This window comes from Simochromis diagramma, unplaced genomic scaffold (genome assembly GCF_900408965.1).
Source record: "Simochromis diagramma unplaced genomic scaffold, fSimDia1.1 OVJJ01000171.1, whole genome shotgun sequence".
Lineage (NCBI taxonomy): Eukaryota > Metazoa > Chordata > Actinopteri > Cichliformes > Cichlidae > Simochromis > Simochromis diagramma.
This window is the reverse complement of record NW_024387222.1, coordinates 371478-398992: the sequence shown is the minus strand read 5'-3', so window position 1 is coordinate 398992 and position 27515 is coordinate 371478. Positions and strand designations below refer to the sequence as shown.

General features: G+C 41.9%; 1 protein-coding gene across 1 annotated transcript in view; it reads left to right on the top strand.

Annotated features, from left to right (window-relative positions):
* Positions 1 to 3500: 3500 nt before the first annotated feature.
* LOC120746558 (venom phosphodiesterase 1) overlaps positions 3501 to 27515 on the top strand; it is a 45337-nt gene continuing 21322 nt past the window's right edge. Inside the window, exons 1-19 of the mRNA XM_040051979.1 lie at positions 3501 to 3724; positions 3872 to 3938; positions 4831 to 4918; positions 8173 to 8307; positions 8707 to 8832; positions 9366 to 9426; positions 9885 to 9979; positions 10394 to 10473; positions 12743 to 12862; positions 13459 to 13568; positions 17163 to 17228; positions 17343 to 17415; positions 18852 to 18960; positions 19471 to 19593; positions 20353 to 20384; positions 22789 to 22916; positions 23804 to 23873; positions 23958 to 24045; positions 26095 to 26267. Of these exons, the coding sequence (XP_039907913.1) occupies positions 3720 to 3724; positions 3872 to 3938; positions 4831 to 4918; positions 8173 to 8307; positions 8707 to 8832; positions 9366 to 9426; positions 9885 to 9979; positions 10394 to 10473; positions 12743 to 12862; positions 13459 to 13568; positions 17163 to 17228; positions 17343 to 17415; positions 18852 to 18960; positions 19471 to 19593; positions 20353 to 20384; positions 22789 to 22916; positions 23804 to 23873; positions 23958 to 24045; positions 26095 to 26267 (1749 nt within the window). The 5' untranslated portion in view covers positions 3501 to 3719. The remainder of the gene's footprint in view (positions 3725 to 3871; positions 3939 to 4830; positions 4919 to 8172; positions 8308 to 8706; positions 8833 to 9365; positions 9427 to 9884; positions 9980 to 10393; positions 10474 to 12742; positions 12863 to 13458; positions 13569 to 17162; positions 17229 to 17342; positions 17416 to 18851; positions 18961 to 19470; positions 19594 to 20352; positions 20385 to 22788; positions 22917 to 23803; positions 23874 to 23957; positions 24046 to 26094; positions 26268 to 27515) is intronic.

Below are 27515 nucleotides of genomic sequence, written 5' to 3'. Positions count from 1 at the left end.
CACTGAGTTGTTTTTTATTGTGTTGTTCTCTGCAACCACTGGACTGGCAGATGATGACTCCTGAAAACCTGAGAAGTTTTGTTCTTAAGAAAGCATCAAGGTTTCTGTGATGGCTCAACTTCAACTTTATTTTGCAAACAGATTTCCTTGTAATTTATTGCTCATGCTTCATGTTCACCTTTGTCCCCTAAATGATTTTGCTATACAACTAAGTTTAAAGAAGCAGCACCTGCGCAGGTGAGGAGCTGGGTCACATTACCTATGAAGAGCCCAGGCGTTCTTTCACCTGGGTGACTCAGCTGGAGGTGATCGGGCCCCAGCTTGTGTCCAAGCAGTGCACTACACCACGGTTCCCTTTTCTTGATCCACAGCCATCTGGAAGCTTTCCACTCCTGCAACCCTCTGATGCCAACAACTGTAAGTGTGTGGTACGGAGACCGACCCAGGAACCTCCTGTAGCCCATCTCAAGGGTTCATAGCAGATCCTCCACCCGTCAGAATTCTACAAGCTGCTGATATTTTGCCACCTTTAGCTCATGGGTGTCCTCAAAATGGTCCTCCGAGGGGGATTGTGAGTTCAAAGGTCAACAAGCCTGTAAAGCCTGTACAGGTCTTCAGCTAGTTCAGAGGTTTAAATCAGTATCTGGTAAATCTGGCGTTTGGCCTGTTGATTCCCTGTAGAGATCGCATCAGCTACTGTGTTCAAGACCTCAGTGGTGCCATATATTTCTCCCCTCTACCAGGGCTTTAGGGGAGCAACTCAAAATATGTGCTCACTCCAAAGCCTCCAAAGCCTGCCACATCTGTTCAGTCTTCACAGCAACACCTGCAGAGGAAACTCCAGTGTCTGCTGAGGCTCCAAAAAGTAGCACCTCCCTGGTTCTGATGACCTTGAACTCCTCCGTTAGGCTGGCGAAGGGAATAACTTGTAGCTCCATTAACGGTAGAATCAGTTTGAGGTTCTCAGGGTTGGTGTATAAAGTGTGTACCTCTTACAACAGAGACAAGGGTTTACATCCAGCTTCCCATCTGCAGATACACCACAGGCACTTTGATTAGAGTCAGGAATGAGTCAAGAACTTTGTGTCTCTTGCCACGGTGAGTCTGCAGTAGCTTCAGTCATATTAATATGATTGTGTTTACTTTACATTTCTTACATTTTATTGCATGACTGGATATTTGTTTTTAATGTAATAGCCGGTGTGAGTGTTTGGCTCATGGTTGGCACATAACTGGCACACAGCTTCTTTCTCTCTTTGCTTAAGTGGCTCAGTGGTATGCTTTTCTTAGCAGAATGACAGTCTTCTTTTCTGCTAGAAGGAGTTTTTCACAGGTTACATAAGCTGCATAATCATGCAGCTTATGTAACATCATTTAGATCACACTAGGTGTGTTTATGCATCTGCAGTAACCCCAGCCGGCTGGCTCCCTTCTCACATCACTCGTGAACAAGACCCCGAGATACTTAAACTCCTCCACTTGGGGCAGGGTCGCGTCCCTGACCTGGAGTGGGCACTCCGGGTCGCCTTCGGGTCAGGGAACGGGTCCTGACTGTCATCTGTGCTTATGCGCCGAGCGGCAGTTCAGGGTACCCAGCCTTCTTGCAGTCCCTGAGTGGGGCACTGGAGGGCGCTCCTCCTGGGGACTCTGTCGTCCTACTGGGAGACTTCAATGCTCACGTGGGCAACGACAGTGAGACGCTACATCCAGATGAACAGAATAAACTTTTGGGGATACACACGATAATGTTTCATCTCCTTAATGCACGTGTAGTGTCTCTTCATTTTTCCCAACTAGCATTTCTGGAAATTACGCATTGTTCTATGTTAGGACACAGGTCAGCTGTTTTCTACTACCATACATTTGTAGGGTGGGCATGGGCAGTGTGAGGACCCAGGAGCGGACACAGACGTGGAGACAGCAACTTGAAACAAAAAGCGAGCCTTTATTTTGGCTGGATTAAAGGTGGCAAACAAAGCAGAAAGCTATGAATAAGTGACTATGATGAGTCTGTGCTGGGAAATGAAATAACTATAAAACAAATACATGAATGAGCAACATGAACATGACCAGCACGCCTGAAACCAGACATAACATGAACCCAAACACTGGGTTGCATGACCCAGACCATGACAATATTCAAGTGGTAACACGAGTCAGTCCCAGTTAAATCTGAAATATGAGCTAATATGCTACTTAAAGCGAAAACGATAGCAAATCTCACAAAAGTGAGTAAGTTGAAGCTGGACTCCCTTAGGGTGGTGTCGGGAGGATGTTATCCAAGATAAGAACAATGCAGGATAACACCTCCTACCCACTCCATGACCTGCTTGCCAGTCACAGGAGAACGTTTAGTGAGAAACTGAGATTTCTCATGATGCACCACGGAACAGGACATGGCGGCTGCCCCGTACTCCTCCATCGAAAGCACAGAACGCACTGAAATAGTTACAACAGCCTGGCTTCTGCTCAATCAACAGCCTCCACAGGCTGATGACCTGTTACAGTTAGAGTCAAATGTGAGTCATACATATTTAATCTGTAATATTCTTGATATTTATGATTGATATTAGAGCTATTTGTAATATGTTGGAAATCTCACCTTCTTCTATGGGTGGGACCATTTTCATGCTTCAGTCTGTGTTTATTTCTCGCTACAGATAAGGTTATTCTACTGATCTTCAAGGGTCTTTACACTGTAAACCAGAGAGATGACGCACATAAACCCCCCCCTCTGGACATCAGCCGAGTCCTGTTATCACACTGCATCATAGTTTTATGAGTGATTTATAATCAGGGGCACTTATGTAGAAATGCTTCTCAGTTAGGTTGACTCCTTTGCTGTAACATCCCGGCTCTCCTTGGACAGAGTTATATGTCATTTATAGGTTTTTGTTTTTTTCAAAGACTGCTCTAACGGCACGATCTGATATCGTCGTGTTGGTGTTGATCCTGGAACAACAGATCATCCGCTCTAATGCATGTCAGAAGTTGGCACCAACACTTTTGTTTCACACTGGAAATGAAACATAAAAAATCTAAATGAAATTCCTGCCCCGAGAACTATAATGACCTGAGACGTTTGGCACCACAAAAGAAGAATATTGTTAAAGCAAGACTGTGTGAAAGAACTTCCTTTTCCTTTGATTAGAGATCATTTCAATGGTAATGCGTCTCATTATATTTGACCTTTCTGCAGAAGCCTCGTGTGTTCTTTTGTCACTAGTTGAACTGGTTTTAGATTTCAATGAAAGAGCTTTGGTTTTATTTTAAAGGCCTTAAAAGGCAAAGGTTATGCACTGTTAGAAATGGGAAGAAATCCTATCTGACAATGTTCGGATTGAAAATGTTTACTTTGTGAAAATTACTTCACAAAAAAATAAAAGTTTCAAGGTTTGCGTGCGCTCAGGTACGTGCTTTGATAAAACTGGCGGCGAAATGTGAGTCAGCATTTCACATCATTACAAACGTCTTTAAAAGTCCATTGACAGCTGTAGTTGTAAAAGTAGTAATTAATTTTAATTCAATAAACCAATAAATTGTTTCAAGCTGTTATCAATCATTGATAACGAGAGAAATCAAAAGGCCTGACACTGAAGGTTTGCATCTCGATTCTGATCTTTACTCCGTGGCTTTATCTTTGTACCTCGCAGGCACTCCAATAAGTTTTAAAATGTGAGCGAAGGAGCAGCAGCTGTGGCTCCACAAAGGAAAAACGCATGAGGTTATCTTTTCATTCTGACAATCATTTGCTTGCCCAGTTCTTGCACTTGGTCCAGAGGTCACTGCAAAGATATCTTTCTTTTATCCGCACAAAGTAACGTGCGTCTCTTTGTGTCCGTCTGCCGGACGTCTCTCTGTCTCCGTGCAGTAAGAGACATATTCGAGTAGCCATGGATTGGATAAGCGAAGCAAAGAGAAACAAGAAGAAGATCATAGTGAGTACAGATTTTTGTTTTAATTAAGTGGTAACTGGAGAATTTAACGAGACACATTGAAGGCCTTTGTTTCATTTTTACTCAAAATGTAAATGAAAGTTTATGATAATGAATTCTTACCAATGGCTGGAATAACACCAGCGAGCAGGCCTCCAATCAGCCTGATTTTAAACATGTGCTCTGCTCTGTGTCAACATTTAAACATTTCCAAAGCTTACATTAAACAGGCATCTACCCAAAAACCTGTCACAACTTCATACGTGACTAACTGAACAATTACAAACAGTTTTGTTGCTATCACACATGTTTGTCGAGAAGATTACAGCAATTTCCAGACATTTGCGCATACGTATCGTCCTGGAAAGCGTCGAATGGGCGATTATGAGATCCAGCTGTTCCCCTGATGATAAACACCTCTGTGTAAAGTCAGCGTGGTTCTACTGACATAAGAAATAATGAATACAAGTCTGATTGATGGTAATTATTCCAACAATCAGTCCAGAAGCCATAGTCTGTAAAACTGCACGTCTCCTCAATTTAATGTTATAAACTGGTTGCTCTGAGGCACTGAATAAATGCAGCTGATAAGAGCACCTATAAAATAAACTGCTACTTTTCCGTCATAAAGAAGAAACTGCAGTGGCATCTTGTAAGTAGAAGGTAATAAAAAAACACCACAGTGAACTGCAGCTGTATAAGTTTCTGTTGCACTCTCGTTTCTGTCATTAAACCCTTTGCTGCTTATTTTACAACTCGTTTGGCAACAACAAACTGGAGAACGTGCTTCCACTCACCGATAGAGCCTGACCGTTCTGTGCTTTTGGTTGTGTTTGACTTCATAAGAAAGGATTTGTTGCTAGGTTCGCTTCATGTTTGCGTTTGTGTCGCACAGATTGGTGTCTTGGCTGTGTCGATTGTGACTCTAATCCTTGGCCTTGGACTCGGTCTCGGACTGGATTTGCAGAGATGTCAAAACCAAGGTACATTCACAAACAGCCACACACACAAACACGCAAACGTGTCTCTGCAGGCTCAGAAACTTCAAACACTTATATACAACAAATACTTTCTTAATAAATTGCATTATTTTCCCATATGGCTTCATCGTCATGACTCAGGTCAGCGTATGCTGATGATTTAGGTTCATTTAGAACCGTCAGAGTGAGTCAGGCACCAAATCAGCATCTCATGTCAGAGAGAATTAACTTCCTCCACTCATTTTAAAAACGTCTTTTAAAAAGGAGAATGTCCTCCTACAAATGTTTTCCTATGGATGAAAAAGGGATTTCTATTCCTCACAACTCATTAAGTTGTTATTTTTTGCTTTTACCAGAATTAATTCACAATTTTCCTGTTTAAAGTTCATTTTTACCACTGAAGACCTGGCGGTGACTTCTTTTGTGTCTTTTCCACAAATCTCAATTACTTAAAGGTCAAGTGAACATTTATTAAAGGGTGGAGCAACTTTGACATTTATGAAGCGCCTTGAGGCGACTTTTGTTGTGATTTGGCGCTATATAAATAAAATTGAATTGAATAGTACCCGATTGTACTTCTAACGGTCGAATAAGCTTTAGAAACGAAGATGAAAGATGAACTGAAGTGTTCACCTGTCAACAAACATTCTGGTCTGAATGTTGAAATGCTGAAAGCTTTACAGACAGAAATGCTGAAGCCTAAAGACTAATGTCAGCCATGTTACACTCGGTTCTGTGCCTTTGTCAGAGAAGGTGCTCGTCCATTAAAAGCACCAGGCTGTTTCCTCAGGGTCAGAGTTTTAGTCTGTACATTGTAACACTTCTTTTCCGAATGACTTGGCTGCCGGGAAATGTTACCGGTGGTGAATCCAGCCAATATTCTTTTTCACCCACAGAAACGGATTTTTGGTTACATAACAGAATAAGCAGGGAAGCAGGGGCACTGCTGTTTTTAAGCCTGTAGAAACCAGAAACCTAGAAATGTCTCTAGGAGCTCAAACCATCTAGCAGCCGACCAGAAACAGCATCATAGATCTGGGCCTGGAAACACATACACAGCCTTTTATAAGCACTAGAGGATGCATTAGTGTTCCAAAAGTGATCATAATTCACAATAAACAATGCAAGAGTATCAAATGAACCACACAGGTTGATAGGACTGTGGTTGTTTTGTATTAAATGTGCATTGTTGCATACCAGCATGGCTAAAATCCAAGAACACACCCAAAACACTCAAATAGTTTCACTGGACGCTTCCCTTACCCTGCAGAGAGCAGCACTATTTCCATTTGTCTTGTGTGGGAAGTTTTTGTCTTGATGTCTAATAGAAATCACATTTAGTGTCACAAGTAAACTGTACAGCTGACAATGTGACACATGAGTATATCTCATCTCATATCTCACCTGATGTCAATTTCCATATCCCACAGAAATGCAGAAAAAAGCAAAAGCTTCGCAAAAAACCAAAGGTCTAAAGAAAAACAGTGGGCCAAATCCATGACCGATCTGGTGCATGTGACTGTTTCACTGTTTTTCAAGCTTTAATACTCATCAGCATGTGAATAAACTGACTCAAATGATCAGGAAATCAAGTTTCTCATTTGAAAATCAGCAAGACTTGCAAGAAACAAGTAGAGACAAGAACAGATGGAAAACTTACTGGAAGGACAATCTGGAAGCTGAAGGGAAAATGGTCCAATTATGCAAAAATAAGTCCCTCTATTAAAATATGTGAGTCACATTGAGATCTCACGTCCATTGGATGACAGGGTGGGGATTATTAATGCTAACATCTCAGTGTATTGAGGTTATAATCACCTGATGTAAGGCGTCAAATTTCAAGAAAGAAGCTGTTATATTTGCAAACATTACTTATCGTAATCCTGGAGGACGTGAAGAAGTGTTGCCGGTGTATTCCCAGATTTAAAGGCCAGAACTGCGTGCAAAGTAAGAACTGTCTACCATATAGGCGTCACTGTGCTGTGAAAACCTAGCATCGACTTGTCTGAAATTTCACATGAAATGTTTTTTTCTTCCCATTAATCAACATGTGTTTCAGAACCAGGTGCGCTCTGATTCATGAGGCTACATCCTCCAGTCAGCAAGTAATTAAAAAAGATGCAAAACACAGACTTTCAGACATCTGAGCAAACAATGAGGGGAAAACACTCTTTGCTTTGCTGTTCAAAGTGCTGTTAATATGTTGGAAACCAGATGAGAACAGCCATCTGTAAAACATGGTGGAAGCTCTGGCAGGGTCTGGGCTGCAGCGATGTCGGGCTCAAAATTCATGAAATTACAAATGGATACCCACCCTTGATCCACCATGCAGTACAATCTGGGAAGAGCCTGATTGCGATCATTTTTATTTTTCACCATGATCTCAAACAGTAAAAGCATGCTTCAGTAGAATAGAGACACAGTGCAACACTAAGGGTCGTGAGTCCCGATCATCCTGACACAACACAACCAAAGGCAGCCAGCATCTGCTTTGGATGTTTCTCATGAAGCCTGGAGAACGATTCCTGAAGATACTTGAAGAAATTACAAGAAAACGTACCTACAAGAGTTCAGGCTATGTTGACTTTCAGGCTCGGTAGAAATGCACAACATTTCCAACGATGTCTGTGAAATGAAGCCGTGACAACATAACAATATTACGTAAATAAAACAGATTCCATTTCATGATCGGCTAGTTTATTTCGCATATTTTGTGTAAACTGTAACTAACCCGAGAAGACACCACGTTTCATTTGCTTTGGTGGAATTTGCCTGGCTCCTGTCTCATCCATTTTCACTGTGGTTATGCAGCCTCAGCCGCTAATTTAAGGTGGGACTCAGTTATTTCATGACTGCATAGATGAGTACTGCTGAGGCACTTCACAGTGCTTATTAGATCCAGAGTGTCATTGCTCTCAGGACAGATTACAGATTACTTACATGTAGACAGATGTTCTTCCCGTACTGTGTTGGAAAATCTTCAGTACATTGAACTCATTATATGTCTGAGTAATCCACGACAAGAAAGCCATGATGGGAAATCCTTCCCTTGGTTGTTTTTGTAATGATGAGTCACCAGTTTAAGATCTGAAAATGTTCAGTTTGTTTTGAATGAAGAAGAAGAAAATAACGTTTTCTCCTTTATAAAGTTCAGCTTATCAGTTGTTTTGTTTTGCAGCTCTCTTTGTTTCCTTAAATGTCTCTTTTCATCTTCATTAATCGACTAACTCTCCGCTCCTGTTTTGTCTCTGTTGCAGTCACGCCCCTCACATCCTGCAGGAATAGATGTTATGAGCCTTTTGACAACGAGAAACCTGGCTGCAGATGTGATGAAAACTGCGTCGCCGCCAACAGCTGCTGCTTTGACTACTATGACATCTGCACTGCTCCTAGTGAGACTTTGTTTGTGACTTGGCTGTAGCTCAGGTGGCAGAGCAGGTCAGCCACTAATCAGAAGGTCGGTGGTTCGATCCCAGGCTGCCTCCTGGCTGCCAAATATCCTTGGGCAAGATACTAACCCCATGTTTGCCTACTGGTGGTGGTCAGAGGGCCCGGTGGCGCCAGTGTCTGGCAGCCTCGCCTCTGTCAGGGTGGCTGTGGCTACAATGTAGCTGCCATCACCAGTGTGTGAATGTGTGTGTGAATGGGTGGATGTAGTGTGAAGCGCTTTGGGGTCCTTAGGGACTAGAAAAGCGCTATGCAAATGCAGGCCATTTACTTACACGTCCTTCACTGCTCACCAGCTGAACTGAGTGTACTTCTGTACTTAACTCCATGACCGTTTCCTTCAGCTGAGCAGTGGGAATGCACAAACGTGCGCTGTGGCGAGAAGAGGCTGACGCAGAGCAGGTGCCACTGTTCAGATGACTGTCTTTCTGCTGGAGACTGCTGCACCAACTACAAACACGTCTGCCACGGTGAGGCTGCAGGGACATCGCACAGGGTGCAGACACAAAAGAAATCTGTAAAAGCCAGTAACAGTTTCAGGAGACCTGTTTAGCCATGCGAAACACTTGTAGATCTTACTTTGAATAAACAGAGAAGCTTGATGAGAGAAGGCGATTTCTAAAACTGGATTATTGTTAGAATTTCCTCTTAGGGTACGAGTGGCTCCTGCAGTGTAAACCCCTCTGTATACGTGGTTCATCTTAAGGACCTCTTAACTGGAGTGGTGTAAGAGTTTGAAAGCAGGGGTATATACAGCACATTAAAGCTGACCCAGTTCTGTAGCTTTTTCTTGTAAACAATTGCTTTCTAGTTTAAACCCTAACCCACAGATATTTATCTAAGGAAAACATTTAGCAGTATTTAGAAGGAATTTTCTCTCATTACATCTCTAGAACCCTACGTGCACTTATTCTGCCAGCTTATACAGACGTTAGGAAGTGTATTCAAAAGTCCCGTACCATCAGATGTCACTGGTGACATAAACATTATGGTCTCGCTGCAGGAGAGAAACAGTGGGTTGAAGATACGTGCGATGACCTGTCAACCCCCACGTGTCCCGCAGGGTAAGAATTTATACCAAATATATTATAATCCCTTTGGAAATGCAATAAACTGAAGATTGATTGAAAACTGATTGAAATTATCTTTGATGAGCAACTCCATGCATGCTTTCCAAACAGCTGTATTTGTAACATAGCCTTTCAACGATTATAATTATTCTTATTATTTTAAATGAGGCCTTGCTATTTCTTATAATCGCAGATTGCATTTAGAAAAGTAAAAGTAGCTACAATCTTTGGATGATAGGGAGTATCAAGCTAACCAACACAAGCTAGCATAGCTATAAAGGTGTGTAGACACTTTGGCTGTGAGCAGAGTGAAATGATCTGATCTGTGGTGGACACACAAAAGTATTCCTACTCATAAATCAGCCAATTTTTATCCAGCTTGGTATGTTTATGTCAGTATTTAATGTTTCAGAGTTTCTGCTACGTTTGATGGTTGTTTTCTCTCCTCACAGCTTTAAGCAGCCGCTGCTCCTTGTGTCTTTGGATGGCCTCAGGGCAGAGTATCTGCAGACATGGAGTGCACTCATCCCTGTCCTGGATAAACTCAGTCAGTGTCAACCTTCTGTTTTTAAAGAAACATGCTTACCCTCATGCATGAACAAAACCTCTTACATGTCTGTTTATTGTAAGAAACGTGTGTCTATAAATTGCCTGCCTTTAGGCTGCCTTTGGGCTGTTTGACGACAAATTGAAAGCTAACATCATCATTCATAAGAAATCAAAGCTTCAAGATGAAACATGCCCAGTTATATTATCAAAAGAGATAAATATTTAAACGCTTTCACACAAAGGCAGCTTCCACTGAATTTCCTGCTTATCAAATATAAAGTGTGTGTTCAGGGTTGCATCTTATGCTTAATGAAGTTATTCAGCCTGCAGGCAGGGCAATGACTCACATGGTCATATTAAAAGGAAGTCACATGGAGGAATTAATTTGGCACCATTCCTTATTTATTCACAGGAAGGTGTGGAACTTCAGCTCCATTCATGCAGTCCGCATTTCCCACAAAGACTTTTCCCAATCACTACTCCATTGTTACGGTACAGACGCACAGCACTCACACTGCTGCATACATTAATACGTCTTTTTTACAGTAAACAAACTTGATCTTTGTGTTTGTTAGACGTAGATAACGTGCATGAACACAAAATGCAGATTTTAAATAAAGATGTTTATTATTAAAGGCCCTGAGTGGAAAAGAGTTTGTCCCCTAAACCTAATAACTGGTTGGGCCACGCTTAGCAGCAACAACTGCAATCAAGCGTTTACGATACCTGGCAGCGACTCTTTTACAGCTGTGGAGGAAGGCTGGCTGAATTGTTGTAATTCAATTCAGCTGTGTCCCTGGTCATGTGCCAGTTTGTCTGTTCTCTGTCTTCTGTCTTCACGTCTGCCCCCAGAGTCTAAGTGTTTTCTAGCGTTTCCTGGTCTCTGTGATATTTGGTTTCAGTTCATGCCTAAGTTTTGTATTCCCTGAGCTCTGGAGTTTCAGCAATCAAAGCTGTGGTCAAAGGAGCTTGCAAAGAAAAGCGTCTGGACTTCTTTAAGTAGTTTAAACCCACTGGGTTTAAATCTGGGACTCCCCCACCATTTGACAGTAGAACTGAAGAAGCTTCTCGGATGAGAGGTGAAACGTCTTCAAGTAACTTAAAGAAGTCCAGACGCTTTTCTTTGCAAGCTCCTTTGACTACGATGACCTGGATGACTGAGAACCTTCACAGAAATAAAAGCTGTGTTTGAGTTTGAGTCATCTCCAAGTCCTGCATTTGGGTCCTTGCCACCACTGCATTTTACTGTTGGTATGATGTTCCTTTTCTAAATTGAAGGGTTCCAAAAGTTATACTTCTATCTTGTCCATCCAGAGAGCATTTTTACAAAAATCTTGGGGCAAAACTGAGACGAGCCTTTGTTCCTTTGGCTCAGCAGTGGTTTTTGTCTTAGAAGTCGGCCATGCTGCCTATTTTTGCTCAGTCTCTTTCTTATGGTGAGGTCCTCACTAACCTTAACAGAGACATTGACGGCTGTATCTCAGGTGGTAGAGCAGGCCGCTAACCAGAAGGTCAGTGGTTCGATCCCAGTCTGCATGCCAAAGCAAGATACTAACCCCATGTTGCTCTCTGATGCACCCATCGGAGTACGACTGTTAGATAGTGGTGTGGTGTGATTGGTGAATGAATTACAAGTATAAAGCACAAGAACCAGTCCATTTGCTATTTTAGTTCTTTGGATGTTGTTCTGGGGTCTTAAATGATCTGAAACATTTAAGTGTGACGAACGAACACCACCGTGTATGGCTCCTTTTTACACACCCTGCACATTTACGTCTGCCTGAGCATGTCCACACACACCCTCCCCAGCGTTGTACTACACCGTGTTATTCCTCAATATTTCTTGTTCTGGTGTCATTTTTATGCAATATTACTCAAAAACTTTACTGGGTCAATTTCTGTGAAAGCTCGGGAGCATCAACAAAGGAAGAACCACAAAGTTCTGGATCAAATCTGGGTCATTCTTCCCGGTCAGTTGCAGATTTTGGTGACTTGGCGCTGGGAAAATAAAAACAACTTTGTGACACCTTCAACCTAATAAATGAATAAAACAGTCACAGTGATCTGTTGTGGTAATAAAGCATTCTGTACTGACTCAGAATAGTGTGTAGTTTAAGAAACATGTTCAAGTTCGAGTTGGAGTTTCTTAAGTGCCAGTTCATCACTAGAATATAGTAATAAAACTATATTCTCTCTGAAATATAGAAGCATTTATTACGATTATACTTGACGTTAAGGAGAGGAAAGTTACAAGAGATAGCAGGCATGACCAGATTTTCCAGATCTCGAGAATATCCATCAGCCTGGAGTTTTCATCTCTCAGATTCCAGATAAAGGTCACTGGGATTTCTGCTCCAGCCTGCTGCTGAAGCTCTCGCGATGCAGCAAACAAGTCAGGACAGTAGACAACAGAACACGGATAGTTCATCGTGCCTGATCCATATCTCACATGATAAAACACACCCAGTTCTTGCTGAAACTATTACAAGGAGTTCCCTTTCAAAACAAGCTTGTTCATCTTCTTAGAAATCACGTAAGGGAATCCCGACTCCCACGCACTAGAAGTTTCCTTTCATGGTCCATACAAAGCACATACTTGTGGTATGAAGACACATGACCCAGACTTAAGGATTACTGCTCTCTGTTACGAAACAAAGAATGCTCAAGTGTCCTGCAGGATGCTTTCATACAAGATTGATATATTCAGTTAAACTGAATTATTAATTATCTCCTCACTTCCTTCCTTTTCCTCCTCCCTCAGGGTCTCTACCCAGAGTCAAATGGTCTGATTGACAATACCATGTATGACCCGGTGTTCGATGCCACCTTCTCCCTGTCCAGTCCAGAGAAAAATAACCCCGACTGGTACCTTGGACAACCTGTGAGTCTTGATTTACACACACAAACTGAGCGACCTTTGGTCAAATTACATTTAAATTACATTAAAAAATTAAACGTTAAGGGGAAGGTGACCTTTTAAAGCAAATAAGATGAGAGAGAACATCTCACAGGTTGAGATCATTTCTGTCAGTGTAATCGAATGCAAAAATGCCAAATAAAGTTTTTGGTTTTGGATTGTTTTGTTTTGTTTTGGGCTTTTTTGCTTCTGACAGTTTCACCTAAGGAAAAGTCCCCGGGCACTTGCACATTCCTGCTCTGCATTGCTGCATGCGGCAGTTGTATAATATGGAAGAAGCTTGTATGGCTCTGTTGGTGCTGCTGGTTTAAGATGGTTAACATTGTTCTGATAATAAAGATTCCACTTTCTACTTTGACATGCTGCTTCTGAAAATGGACACAGAGCACATTCATTTAATGTCAGTGCAGCAGCGTAGAAACATTGCATCTTGTAGAAAGACACTGCAAGTAACTTTAATAACAATAATATCAACTCTTATAAACGTTGTTAAAAAGAAACTTCAGAATCAGCGTTGAGCATGTTTCAGTCAAGCTCATACGTCTTCTTTGTTTTTGGAGATTTGGCACACAGCAAAGTCCCACGGACTGAAGTCTGGGACTTTCTTCTGGCCTGGATCGGATGTGAAAATCGCCGACAGTTTTCCTGACATCTACGTACCTTATGACGGGTGAGACCATCGTTTCTAGTTAAAAAAATCACTTTAGAACTGAATGATGCATGAGAGCCTCGCATCCCCCTGGAGAGTAGTTAACAAAATCCCTGAGACACAGATATTCAAAGTTTGCTGTGTAAAAAATTCCCGTCTACTTTTCATCCGCTACTCCAGAAACAGCAGCTGAATGTCAAACACTTTGCTGTTCCGCCTCCTCTTTAACCTCCCTCAGTGGCCTATTGTGACTCCCAATGGATCATTTCATGGACAATCGGTGTGCCACCCCTTTTGACCGTGCAGTAACTTAAGTATATGAAGCCAATACAAAATGATACCTTAGTAGGTTAATGAAAATAAGACTTAGGCAACTGAAAAAATACATTTAAACTGTGTAGAAATATAGTAGCAGTAACTCGTCTTACACTGTGATCCCATCTCTCTTGCTCGCACCACGTCAGAGCTAAATCATATTGCATCAGGTCCCACTGTTTGATTTAAAAGCCATGGAAAATCTGCCAATCAAAACAGCAGCACCATGCTGGTTGCACTCGGTATTTTACAGTAACTTAACAGTGAATTCATAATTGGGCTTTTATGTAGTCTGGTTATTTAACCCTGGGAGTTGATCTTTGAGCCAAATCGCATACTGGAGTCCATGAAGCAACATCAGTAAATGTGCAGTGTGTTGGAAATATTCCGATATGTTGCACGAGCTCTTATCAAAGTAACTATTGTCATAAACACTCAAGCAGGACGATGTACTTTATCACTGCGTGGGATGGTTGGCTGGGAGACTTTGGCTACAGAGAACAGATGGCGTCAGAGCTGATTGGCCCATGCTCTAAGTTAAACATCACATGTGAAATGTTTTCCCGCTATTTTCAACACTCTGGATGACGATTATCGCCACATTGAAGCCTTTTTTTGTCACGGTGTGGGAAATGGTGGTTCACACAGCAACCACCATTCCCCCATTCTTTCACATCAATCCATGATTAGAATAGAATAGCATAGAATAGAATAGAATGTCTTTTATTGTCACTATACACATGTACAATGAGATTCAGAGCATCTTCTACTCAGTGCAGACATGTGGGAGAAGAAAAGGGGCGGGCTGCACAGTTCTGCAGTACTTTATACATATGAACAGTCCCAATCCAATATCAACGATACAAATATCAGGGGAAAAACAGTATTATATGTTTACAGTGTGGGTTTTGGCAGGTAAATTAAATATTGCAGAGTGGTGATGGTAGTTTGTATAGTCTGTGTATAGAGGGAAGTCCTTGGATTAGGGGGTGAAACTGTGTCATCAGTGCATGTGTGGGTTCAGGGTGGTTATGGCTTTTGGAAAGAAACTGTTCTTGAGTATTTGAGTCTCTGTGCTGATGCACCTGTAGCGCAAGTTTAACAGGTCAAAACCAGTGTGGGAGCTGTCCTCAATGATGTGTGCTACTCTGCTGAGGCAGAGCAAGGAATAAATGCCCATCAGGGAGGCGGGAGGGCAGCCAAAGATCTTCTATGCTGCCTTGACTACACTCTGAAGCCTCACCCTGTCTGCCTTAGTGCAGCTGCCGTACCATAGAGCGATGCAGTATGTCAGCAGGCTCTCAGTGGACGAGTGGTAGAAGGTCAGCAGCAGGTTAGTGTCAGTCAGTGCTGTGCCTCCCGGAGGTGACGATGACCTCTTTGGTTCTCTTAGTGTTCAGAGCCAGGTTGTTTTCTGAACACCAGGCTGCCAACGTCAGGACTTCCTCTCTGTAGTCGGCCTCGTCTCCCTTTGAGATGAGTCCAACTACCATGCTGTCATCCGCAAACTCGATGATGTGATTGTTGTGGGTGAAAAAGTCCTTTATCCAGGCACATGTGGGAGGAGGGAGGCCAAGAGTGACCAGTTTGGTGATGAGGATGTCCGGTATGATTGTATTGAAGGCTGAGCTGTAGTCCACAAAGAGCATTTGGACGTAGCTTTGCTGCTGCTACAGGTTGCTCAGCACAGAGTGGAGGGTGACGGCGTCTTCTGTGGATCTGTTTGAGCGGTTGAGGGTTAAGGTCTGGGTGGGAGGTAATGCGTGATGTGCTGAAGGACTAGTCTCTCGAAGCATTTCATGATTACCGTCGTGAGGGCCACAGGGCGGTAATCGTTCAGGCTGTGATGGGAGACGTCTTCGGCACTGGGATGATTGTGGCTGATTTTAGACAGGATGGGATGGCTGCCTGATCCAGTGAGAGGTTGAAGATGAGGATGAAGATGAGGGTGAGCTGGTGTGCGCATGCTCTCAGCACCTTGCCAGGTACTCCGTCTGGACCGGCAGCCTTCCTGGGGTTCACTGCTAGGAGCACACGTCTGACATCGTGTTACAGTGAATGGAGCGGTGCAGGAACCAGGTGAGGATGAGGATGGGAGCAGGGCTGGAGGAGATGAGGGCTGCTGTTGTGGTGTTTCAAAGCGGGCCTTGAGGCAGTTTATCTCCTCCACCAGTGGTGCAGTCAGGTTTTCTGTTTTCACAGAACAGCCTCTGTAGTTTATGATGTCTTGTATTTCCTGCCATAACTCCCGTATGTTGTTGCTGGACAGGCACTGCATCTAAGGGGGGTGTAGGATGGGGAGAGGAGTGAGAGGTGGTCGGACTGGCTGAGGTGGGGGAGGGGTATGGCTCTATATGCATGTTTAATGTTGGAGTAAACATGATCCAGACTGTTCTGTGTTTACATTGGTGGAATATACACAGCCGTGATGATCACTACTGTTAGCTCTCTCTGTAGAAAAATAGTCCGGCATCTTACCGACATGCACTCGAGGTTGCACAGCAGTGCCTGTCCATAATTGTCCCATTTGTGCACCAGCTTTCATGCACGTAAATACAGAGCCCCCACTCTGCTCTTACTGGGGTCCTTGGTCCTGTCCCAGCAGAGCAGAGTGCGTTCTGTTAGCTGCATGCTAGCATCGGGTATTCCCAGGTGAAGCCAGGTTTCAGTGATAATCAAAGCACAGCAGTGACAAACAAAGTGATTTTCCACTACGCTTGATTCAAGCCTCTTATGCTTCATCTCCCTAATATATTACTGACTTAGTAAGAAGGAGGCATCATTCCCAATAAATAATTTTTCAGTTACTATTGCAAACAGGTGTATTTTAACCAAGACCTCACTAAGCACATACTAAACCAAAACAGTGAGTAAAAACAAGACTTAATAAAACCAACAGACCGATGGGAGGCGAACTGCAGTATCTGACTAATGAAACCTCTTACGTGTTACTGCCACCAGCGTCAGTGCAGTCAACGCACTGATGATGCAGACGTACACATGACTAGTTTCAAAAGTGCTAAAGCTCACTGGTAATGTTGTAAGCACGTTCGTGAAATTAAAATATTTGGAAACTTGGATAGTCAACTTCACAGTGATACGGGCATGTTTTTCAAAATTGTGCATCAGCCAGGGTGGCTGTTCGTTAAAGGTGTTCAGCAGGAGGGACTGTTCTGCGTTTACAGTGGTGGAATATACACAGCCGTGATGATCACTACTGTTAGCGCTCTCTGTAGAAAAACATCAATATCACTATTTTTACACTGACCTTCTACTTTCTATTTGTTTTTATTCTTTTAGTACCGTGCCGTTTGAAGAAAGAGTATTCACTGTGCTGAAGTGGCTGCAGCTGCCGGCTAATAAAAGGTTGCTTATTTTTTTTTCAAAACAAAGACTTCACAAAAGGAAGATAAAAAATATATAAATGTGAACTATGTTTGCTTTGACTCGATTCTAAGTAAAACAACTCTTTCCCGCCAGGCCGGATTTCTTTACGCTGTATCTGGAGGAGCCGGATAAATCTGGACACAGCTACGGTCCTGTGAGTGGAGGGGTAAGGTCACTCAACTCTTTTAGATAAGAAAGAGACGAAGGGAGAGCTGCTCTGCTCTTTTGGTTCATGAAACAAAACAGAAGCTCATTATATTGGTGACTGACGTTGGTCATTGCTAAATATTGCGGAAGTTCTGATAAAGCCCATGGGACAATGATTAAATGAATAATTGTAACATGTTTAAGTAGCACAGAGAAAGCTGACCTATGCCGCCTTTCTGGCACCGGCTGGAAATGCGAGAGCGATGTGCAGATGTTATTCTGTTGTAGCCCCTCTGGCCCAGTGCTGAAACAAGATCCTCATGTTGAAACTACTCGTGCATTATCCACACCAGTAAAACACCCTGCAGTCAATGATCACAGATAAGTGAGCATAATAAGAAAACTCTAAAGTCCACTGATGAGGCTCATAAATCTCCATAAATATTTATGACACTTCTAATTAAACAATTAAAATTGCATCTGTCAAGTCAGGCTTTTGGGAGACCTTAATGGATCGCGTATACATCCACGTGGTGACTTTTGGGAACGGGCTAGACAACTGATGACAATAGCATCAAAAATATGGATTTAGTGGATCAGTCACAGGATTTGGCCATGCAGACAAATTATGAAAGAAAAAGCATATTTTTTAGGGAATGTGTGTTGGGTCTGGAGATAACGCTCAGCAGAGTTCTACCTGAATTTCATTTCAAATAGTTGTAATCTTTAGATGTGTACGTGGTTGGTTTCAATAACAAAATAAAATCAACATGCAGATTTTAAAAGGGAATCAACCAGCTTTACTGGCTGAGTGAGTGAGTGACTCGCTGATGGGGAAATGCCTGAGAAGCACGAGACTCACGTGTGAAGAAGTGATTCATGCTTTCACTCATTAATGATAAGTGAAAAAGGAACGACACAGTAGACAATTTATAGTGTTCCTCTTGGAAGGACGGCTTGAAATAGAAACAAGGAAAACACATCAATGGCCAAGATTTAGATTACTTTTTTCTAACGAAGTTCGTCATTGCTCGGTCATGGATACTTTTCTTCCACTCTCGTATTACTTTGTTTTCAGTAATTTAACCCTTTCAGGCATAGTGGTCACTACAGTTACAGCTATTCAAAGGCTGTTTCCTTGTATTTGTGTCAGTGTTGATGGCACACATGCACATAAACCACTACATTGGACACTGATGAGTCACTCCATACCATGCCACCCACTGGCCGTTTAATGTTACTATAGATGTATGATGTGTTTCACTGTTATTTAACCCTGTCATGCAGGAATTATGACAACCTCAATCGGGATTTTCTCGTTTTTATTCCTATTTTCATTCCTAAAGATGAATAAAAATTCTCAGACAGGTTGTCATAATTCCTGCGTGACAGGTTTAAAGTACAACAACATCATTTGTGTCATATTTATTTGAACATTTAATTTGCTTTCTCCAGATTATTACATCACTCCAGGGTGTGGATAAGATCATTGGTCAGCTCATGAATGGACTGAAGCAAATTAATCTACACCGCTGTCTCAACATCATTATTGTGGCTGATCATGGTAACAAAGCACTCAGAGTGATGTGGCTCTGAAAACACGTCTGTCACATGTGTTCAAAGAAATCAGTGTCAATAGAAATGTTTACATGTGCTCTTTTTTACCATGCATGTAGCTTTACAACAATCCTTGGCTTGCCTCATAAATTTTATAATGATTTAATAAGCAAATTTTATTTTTGGGAAAGTCCAACATGGCTACAAAGACCAGAGCATTTAAAACAGTACTGGGAAGTAAGAAGGCATCGTCTTCACCTGCCTTTATCCACTTTGATCTTACTTTATCTTTGTGGAATCTCTTCACTGGAATCTTACCACTACATAGGAAATAAAAGCAAACACACGTTCCAGCAATTGTACATTGATAATGCAGTAACACTACCACCATCTAGAACGGGATCATAATGGTTCATGAGTATTCCACATAAGGAATAAAGCATTCCAAAGTTTTTGTTTGTTTTTAGTTCCACTGAAGAAATTAAGGCTGTAATGTAACAGCTGAATGTTGCTGCAGGTATGGAGGAAACAAGCTGTGAAAGAAAGGAAACAATGAAGGAACTCGTGGGCGATACCAGCATGTATGTGGTAACTGAGGGTCCCATTGGACGCATCAGAGCCAAGAGCAAAGACGCACCGTGTAAGTAAATGCAACAACAAAGTGCTCTGCTGCTTGTCTTTGATCACACAAAGAATGAGGAGGTGGGGTGAGTCGTTGATGATAGGTTTCACCAGCTTTTTGACGTTGTGAGCAACTATATGGTTCCTAAAGCATGTGAAATCTGCGAGATTACCTAGGTCTCTTTTGTGTTTGAACCTGGTCATACTTCAATGTTCTTGGGTTGCAGCCATATCAGTACAACATCAGGGCATGGCTGTTTCAGAGACAGTAAGGCTTGATGCCTGATGCATCAAGCACAAAAGGCTTGGCTGTCTATCAGTTAGTTTCACCTGTCCATGGCTGACCCAACATATCTGATTTACTCTTGATGAAATGCTTGTTTTTAGTTCTTAAATTTGGAAGATTATGATGACTTGATTTTTAGTTTCTATTGAAAATGCATCACACAACATTGTAGATGTAGATGCTCTCAGAGCTTTGCTAAAAGACAGACATTGAAAAAGAGGCAACGATGCCAAAAGGATAAAGAATCATACAATATGTTTCCACTCCTGCACAGACGAGTTGTGTCTCTCTAAGACTCTGTAGTTGTGTTGGGACACAATGCTGACTGAAAAAAGAACAAATCTGTCGATTACAAAGCTATTTGTGATATCTCACTAACAAACAATTCTTTCAACATGCCATTTAAATTTGAATTTTAAACGAAACACGATTTAATTGCCGTGCCTTGGCTTTGAACTTTCAGCAATGACATAAATGTTTCCCTTTCAACAGGGGACTCTGCTGGACTTGTTGCTAATATGACTGTGAGTATTTTTTTTAAATTTCTTACCAAAATGTACCGTGAGGAAAATAATTATTGATCCCTGCTGAAATGGACTGTCTTTTATGGTAGTTTTTTCTTGACCCACTTCTTTGTTACCTTGGTGGTATTTTTGGGTCGCTGTCGTGCTGGAACACCCATCTACGATTCATCTTCGTGGTTAAGGTTTTACAGTATATGACACAACATCCGTTGATAGTCATTTTATATTTCTTCCATTTCTTAAAACTTAACACCAAGTGTTGTTACCCTCTCACAAAACCTTTTCTTAATGGTCTTAGAGCCCATTCATTCCATTTTTGTGCAGGCTTACAATCTCGTCCCTTGCATCCTTTGACATATCTTTGGTCAAAGGATGTGAGAAACATGATGTTGGAAAGGAAGAAACTGATTCCCTGGAGAAATGTGTTACATATAACAAGTCGAGAGTTATATGTAGTTATTTGTAGTCAAGTTGAGAGTTGAAGTAGCTGTAAGTGATTGACACAGCTAATTAATGGAAGCCAGAATTCTGGCTGGATTATAGGCAAGCCAATACTTATTTCACTCAATTTTTATGTCACTTCTTTCTTGTTTTTTTGTGGGGGGAGGGCGGGGCAGAGACAATGGACTGTTCTGATATTTTGTCACTCTCCGTTAGAAAGAAAAATCTTTTCTTTTAAGTGAGAAAACTTACAAAATCAGCAGGGGATCAGGGGATTCCCCCTCTGTATGTTATCAAATTCTTTATTCTTGAGAGTTTAGTTTTATATGAAAGATAGGGGCATTTAAAAGGATTGTAACATATTGGCAATTACAACATATAAAACAACAAGATACAGACGTGGACAAAATTGTTGGTACCCTTTGGTCAATGAAAGAAAAACTCACAATGGTCAAATAGAAATAACTTCAATCTGACAAAAGTAACGATAAATAAAAATTCTATGAATCCTAAGCAATGAAAGTCAGGCATTGCTTTTCAACCATGCTTCAACTGAAATATTAAAAATAAATAAATGCATGAAACAGGCCTGGACAAAAATGACGGTACCCCTAGGAAAGAAAGAAAATGATGTGACCAAAGGGACATGTTAATCCAAAGCATCACAGGTGTCTACAATCTTGTAATCAGTCAGTGGACATATACATATGACTCCAGGTAGTCACTGTGTTGTTTGTTGACATGGTGAGTGCCACACTCAACAGGGACCAGAGGAAGCAAAGGAAAGAGTCGTCTCAGGAGATTAGGAAGAAAATCATAGACAAGCATGTTAAAGGTAAAGGCTATAAGACCATCTCCAAGCAGCTAGATGTTCCTGTGACTACAGCTGCACATGTTATTCAGAAAGTTAAGATCCATGGGACTGTAGCTAACCTCCCTGGATGTGACTGCACGGGAGGAAAATAGATGACAAATCAATGAGACGGATAATCCAAAGGGTAACAAAAGAGCCCAGAAAGACTTCTAAAGAGATCCAAGCTGAACTTCATGCTCAAGGAACATCAGTGTCAGATCGCACCATCCGTCGTTGTTTGAGCCAAAGTGGGAGACGACCAAGGAGGACACCATTGTTGAAAACAAATCATAAAAAAGCCAGACTGGAATATGCAAAACTACATGTTGACAAGCCACAAAGCTTCTGGGAGAATGTCCTGTGGACAGATGAGACAAAAATGGGACTTTTTGCAAAGGCACATTAGCTCCATGTTCACAGACGGAAAAATGAAGCATATGAAGAAAAGAACACTGTCCCAACTGTGAAACACGGGGGAGGCTCGGTTATGTTCTGGGGCTGCTTTGCTGCATCTGGCACAGGGTGTCTTGGATCTGTGCAGGTACAATGAAGTCTCAAGACTATCAAGGGATTCTAGAGAGAAATGTGCTGGCCAGTGTCAGAAAGCTTGGTCTCAGTCGCAGGTCTTACAACAGGACAATGACCCAAAACACAGCTAAAAACACCCAAGAATGGCTAAGAGGGAAACACTGGACCATTTAAAAGTGGCCTTCTCTGAGCCCTCACCTTAATACTATTGAGCATCTTTGGAAGGTGCCCTTTAAACCAGAAACAGCTGGAGCAGTTTGCACATGAGGAGTGGTCCAAAATACCTGCTGAGAGGTGCAGAAGTCTCATGTTGTGTGTACCATCATTTTTGTCCAGGCCTGTTTCATGCATTTTTTAAAAATAATTCATTTGAAGCTTGGTTGAAAAGCAATGTCTGACTTTCATTGGTTAGGATTTATAGAATTCTCATTTATTATCACTTTTGTCAGATTAAAGTTATTTCTGTGACCATTGTTAGTTTTTCTTTCATTGACCGAAGGGTACCAACAATTTTGTCCACGTCTGTATGCAACAAAAATGTTCCAGGATTGGATTACGAATGAGTGTCTTTCATGATTTCAGTGTAAGAAGCCAGACCAAAAAATCAAGCCGTACCTGAAGGCGAACCTACCAAAGCGCCTTCACTTTGCCAACAGTCGTCGCATTGAAGATGTCAGCATCCTGGTTGACACTAAATGGCTGTTTGAGAGGTATTTATGGTGCTACAGTCTTAGACATTCTCTGTTACGGTTGTAGCCAAGTGCTTTAGAGTACAGGGATTCATAATGTTAGCCAGACACAAAGTGCTTGTTCTATGGGTTTCAGACTTTTATAGTGTGTCAAACACAGTTTCCCTCAGTTTAATTTCTTCCAGAAGGGTATAAATGTTTTTCCCCATTTAATGGACATGAAGTCATACTCTCTAAAGGTTTCTGGTACACTCTTGTAAGGCATAATTGTCACGACTGCGGTGGCAGACGTGTGGAATTGGAGATAGGACCCAAAATGCGGCAGCTCTGGTGCAGATGAGTATTTATTTAACAAAAGAAAATACAAACAGGAAAACCTAAACTGGGTAAAACTAACAAAACAAACCAGAAACGAAGATGCAGGGAGGTCCGGGGAAACAACACAGACGAACCAGCAACGACTATGACAGAAGACACAACTTAAATACACTCAGAGAACACAGGGAGATTACACACAGGTGGGGAACACAGCTGGGAGTGATTAACGTGACGAGACTAGGGAGGCAAACTGAAACACTCACATAAGACGCAGACCTTCACAATAAAACAGGAACTTACACATGAAAGGACACAAACTAAGAAACGCGGACTAGATACAGGAACACACGGGCAGAACAGAGTAACACTAAACAGAGAAAGAACAGAACCAAAATTGCAAGAAGAGAAAACACAAAACGCTGGGTCAAAGGGACCCAGGATCATGACAATAATATCCTGGCACTTGAGCTAAACTCTAGTGGGGTGTAATTTTGCCCCTTTATCGCTTCATGGGACTCAGTAATCATTTAGGCCTATATTCAGAAACCTATATGATTGATTACAACTGGCAAACTCTTCTTTCCTCATAGGGATCCAGGCTCTCTCACATTCTGCTCTGGTGGTAACCACGGCTATGACAATGACTTTGAGAGCATGCATGTAAGCTATTACTCTGTTCTGTGTTTCTAAATTGGAAAAACATTTTCCCAGTAACAACACTCACTTTCTTAATCTCTATTGTAGGCCATGTTTATCAGTTACGGCCCCAAGTTTCAGAAGGAAAAAGAGATTGAGCCTTTCTCCAATACTGAACTTTACAATCTAATGTGTGGTGAGTATTTTCCCCTCCGCAAACCATCACCACTGTACACCACTCGACCGTATCCACTCAAAATCTGCTGAACATAAGACACTCATAACAACTGCATATAAATAATAATAAAAATAAATAAATTAGAGCAATCTGGGCTGCAGCAAAACCCTAAATAGTTGAAAAGAGTTTCAGCTGATTTCACAAAGAGTAAAATCAGCTGAAATTTGTAGACAAACCATTTTTGTACACAGAACGTTTAGTGCTGTTGCAGTGCCACAAAATGCTATAGGACTCTCTATATAATAATATAAGATATAATGATCTATATAATAGTGGCTGATCTACTGTTCTGTCACTGGGACGAAAACCGCATCGTTCTTCCTGAAGTTCAGCTAATGGATGACTCTCCTTTCCAGCAATAGACTTTCTCTGGGAAGGAGTGTGATCCCCCTGTAGTTGGAGCACACTCTGCCACTCGAAAGGTACCGCTGCTGATCTCCATGCAACATTGTAGACAGCCCAACAACATCCAGAGCCTTCAGGAACTCAGGGTTAACCTCATCCAGCCCAGGGGCTCTGCCACCATTGAGTTGTTTACCTGCCTCAGTGACCTCATGAGTTGCTCGTTTCCAGACTCTGCTTCCACCATGGAGTATTCCTTCTACCGCCCGACGATGTTTAAGTCAACAACTTTTACTCACCATACTTTTAGGTGTGCCAGATCTGTCGCTCATCATCCCCCACCACCTGATCCAACACACACCAGGTGGTAATCAGTTGACAGCTCAGCCCCTCTCTTCACCTGAGCATCATCAGTGGCCACAGATGTGTTGATACAATTACAAACTCGATCATCGACCTGCAGCCTAGGGTGTCCTGGTGCCACGTGCGCTTATGGACGCCCTTATGTTTGAACATGGTGTTTGTTGTGGACAAACTGTGGTTTGCACAGAAGTCCAGTAACAGGACACTGCTCAGGTTCACATCTAGCAGGCTCCCAATCACATCCCTGCAGGTCTCACTATCAGAGCCTACATGAGCATTGAGTCTCCCAGGAGGAGGACAGGGTCCCCCAGGTGGGGCACCATCAAGCTCACCACCCAGGGACTCCAAGAATGCGGGGTACTCTAAATTGTCATTCATCCCATAAGCATAAACGACAGTCATCCCCCCTCCTGAATGTGCAGGAAACAAAAGATCATGCAGACTGGGACCTTGTTCAGCTTGCTGTTATTCATTCCTGCATTTTACTACAGTACATCTTATAAGAATGTGAAGTTTATGCTTCCAAAATCCAGGGCTATGAATTCTTAAATTTAGCTGATTTAGCGCAGTTAACACACAGTATTATGGTTTTTGTGTATTAGTTTCTTTGGTGATTTTTTTTTTTTTTTTTGTTACTGTAAGAAAATCGTATCTTTAATCCTATAATTAAAGATATAAGTAAAGATAATGATTATGGTAATTCAACATGAATTTGAATGACAACACGTCTGCTGCTCTGGTAATATTCAAAGTCTCCCGTATGGAATCTTTAAAAGCATCAATCAAGTGAAGAGTTATTAATTAGTGCCAGTTAACATCCAGTAGCACAACAGCTAAATGTTGATGCTTGTAATTTAACGGTTACACGGCAGACACTGATCCTTTGGCCGCAGGCATATTGGCTTCTGAGAGACAGGATAATAAGTCTGTTTGGATGTTGAACAGGTGGTAACAACATCAGTTCCAGTAGTCCCAGTCAGAAGTGTGTTGTGCACCATGCTTCAGTGTGTTTTCTAGTCTCACTTTCACACCCAGGTTAGGTTTAACCCTTTAAAACTATTAGGGTTAGGAAAAGATTGTGGTTTGGGTTAAACCACAGCACCTCACAACACCATTGATTAAGCAATGCATGTGGGAATAAAACATGTGGCCTTGTCTGTAAATATGACGTGAGAGCAGCTTTGTTGAGATTTGAATATTTGTTGCCCTGACAAGGAGAACAGACTGACTAATTGCACCCATCTGGTACTCAAACAGCCGTCATCAGGGGCACAAAAATAAATTCATGTTTGTTTAATGCAGATGTCCTCGAGGTTTCTCCTTCCAGCAATAATGGAACTCACGGCAGCATGAATCACGTATTGCAGCAGCCCTACTACACACCAGTGCACCCCGCTGAACAAAGTGAGCCCGCTCAGTGTCCACTGGTCAGCCTAAACCCTGAAGACAACCTGGGATGCTCCTGTGGTGAGGTGGTGGGTACATCACTGTCACTCAAAAGCATATATATAAAATGATATGATCATTATTATTCTGTGGGAATTAAATCTGTGGAAAGCATCCTAACATTTTCAAAAATATGACAAGAAATACAGACTGCAGCTCAAGACAGGATGAAAGCAAACTTCCATGGTAACAGTCAAAGCAATAATCGTTCACAGATCAGCTGTCTGCTTTTTTAGCAATGCACTTTCATGCAGTTGGGGAACACAAGACGGGAAAAAGCATCCAGACTTCTGGAGAAACGTTCTGAACGGGTTCTCACCTTTGGTGGATATAAAGGCATTATCCTGTTGTAGAAGCCACCAGCCTTTTTAGGGCTACTGTGATGCATCTACAATTTCCTTGTATTTCAAATCTGTTATTCACAAATTATTAGAGTCAAACTTGCTGCACCACAGCCCCTAAAGCATGATATATGGCCAACTTTTAGAAATACTTTTATCTGAATGGAAATCTGTGTTTTTCTATTTTCTATTATGCCTACCACTGAATCCTGTCCGAGGTCTAGATTACTGCCATCAGTCTACAAGTCTTGTTTCTGAGATGCTATGAAGTTACCATGAATTCAATCTTTGATGTGTTGTTGTGGTTTTGGTGGAAGTGATTTATTCTTTTTAAAAAAAAAAAAAAAACTCAATCTGTTTTCTATGACCAATATCCAACTAGTCACCAATGTACTTGATTTGGTCTGCATGGTTTGTTGAAAATAGTGAAAGTTCCCACAACCAAACCTTGAACCACTGAAAGTAAAATTCTGTTTCACTTCCTCTGAGGTGCCAAATCATCCACCAAGTTAGTTGGTGAGATTCAAATAACCGTCTGCTGTGACTAAAGGGAGGATTTCTGGATCAGTGCTCAAACTAGAAGTCTTGCTGGACTCTCTCACCAGCTGAAACCTCAATGCTGCTGACTAAGCATCTGCAGCGCACATTTAAAAAATAATAGCTTACCACAACTAAAAGCTACTACTGTTTTGAAAGAGGTATGACAAATGTTTGGAAAAAGTAAGAAATGGAAGCTCAGCAGTCATATGGTGGAAAAATCTTCGGGTTTTACAAGAAACCAGCAATGACAACATAGTCGTGCTCTTCAAGTTTGGGTGGCAAGGCAGCTCTAGTCACCGGGTAAAGATGTGTTTTCAGACAGGATTTAAAAATGTCAAGTGTTGGAGAGATCCTGCTTTGAAGAGGCAGACTGCTCCAAAGTTTAGCAAAAGGTCC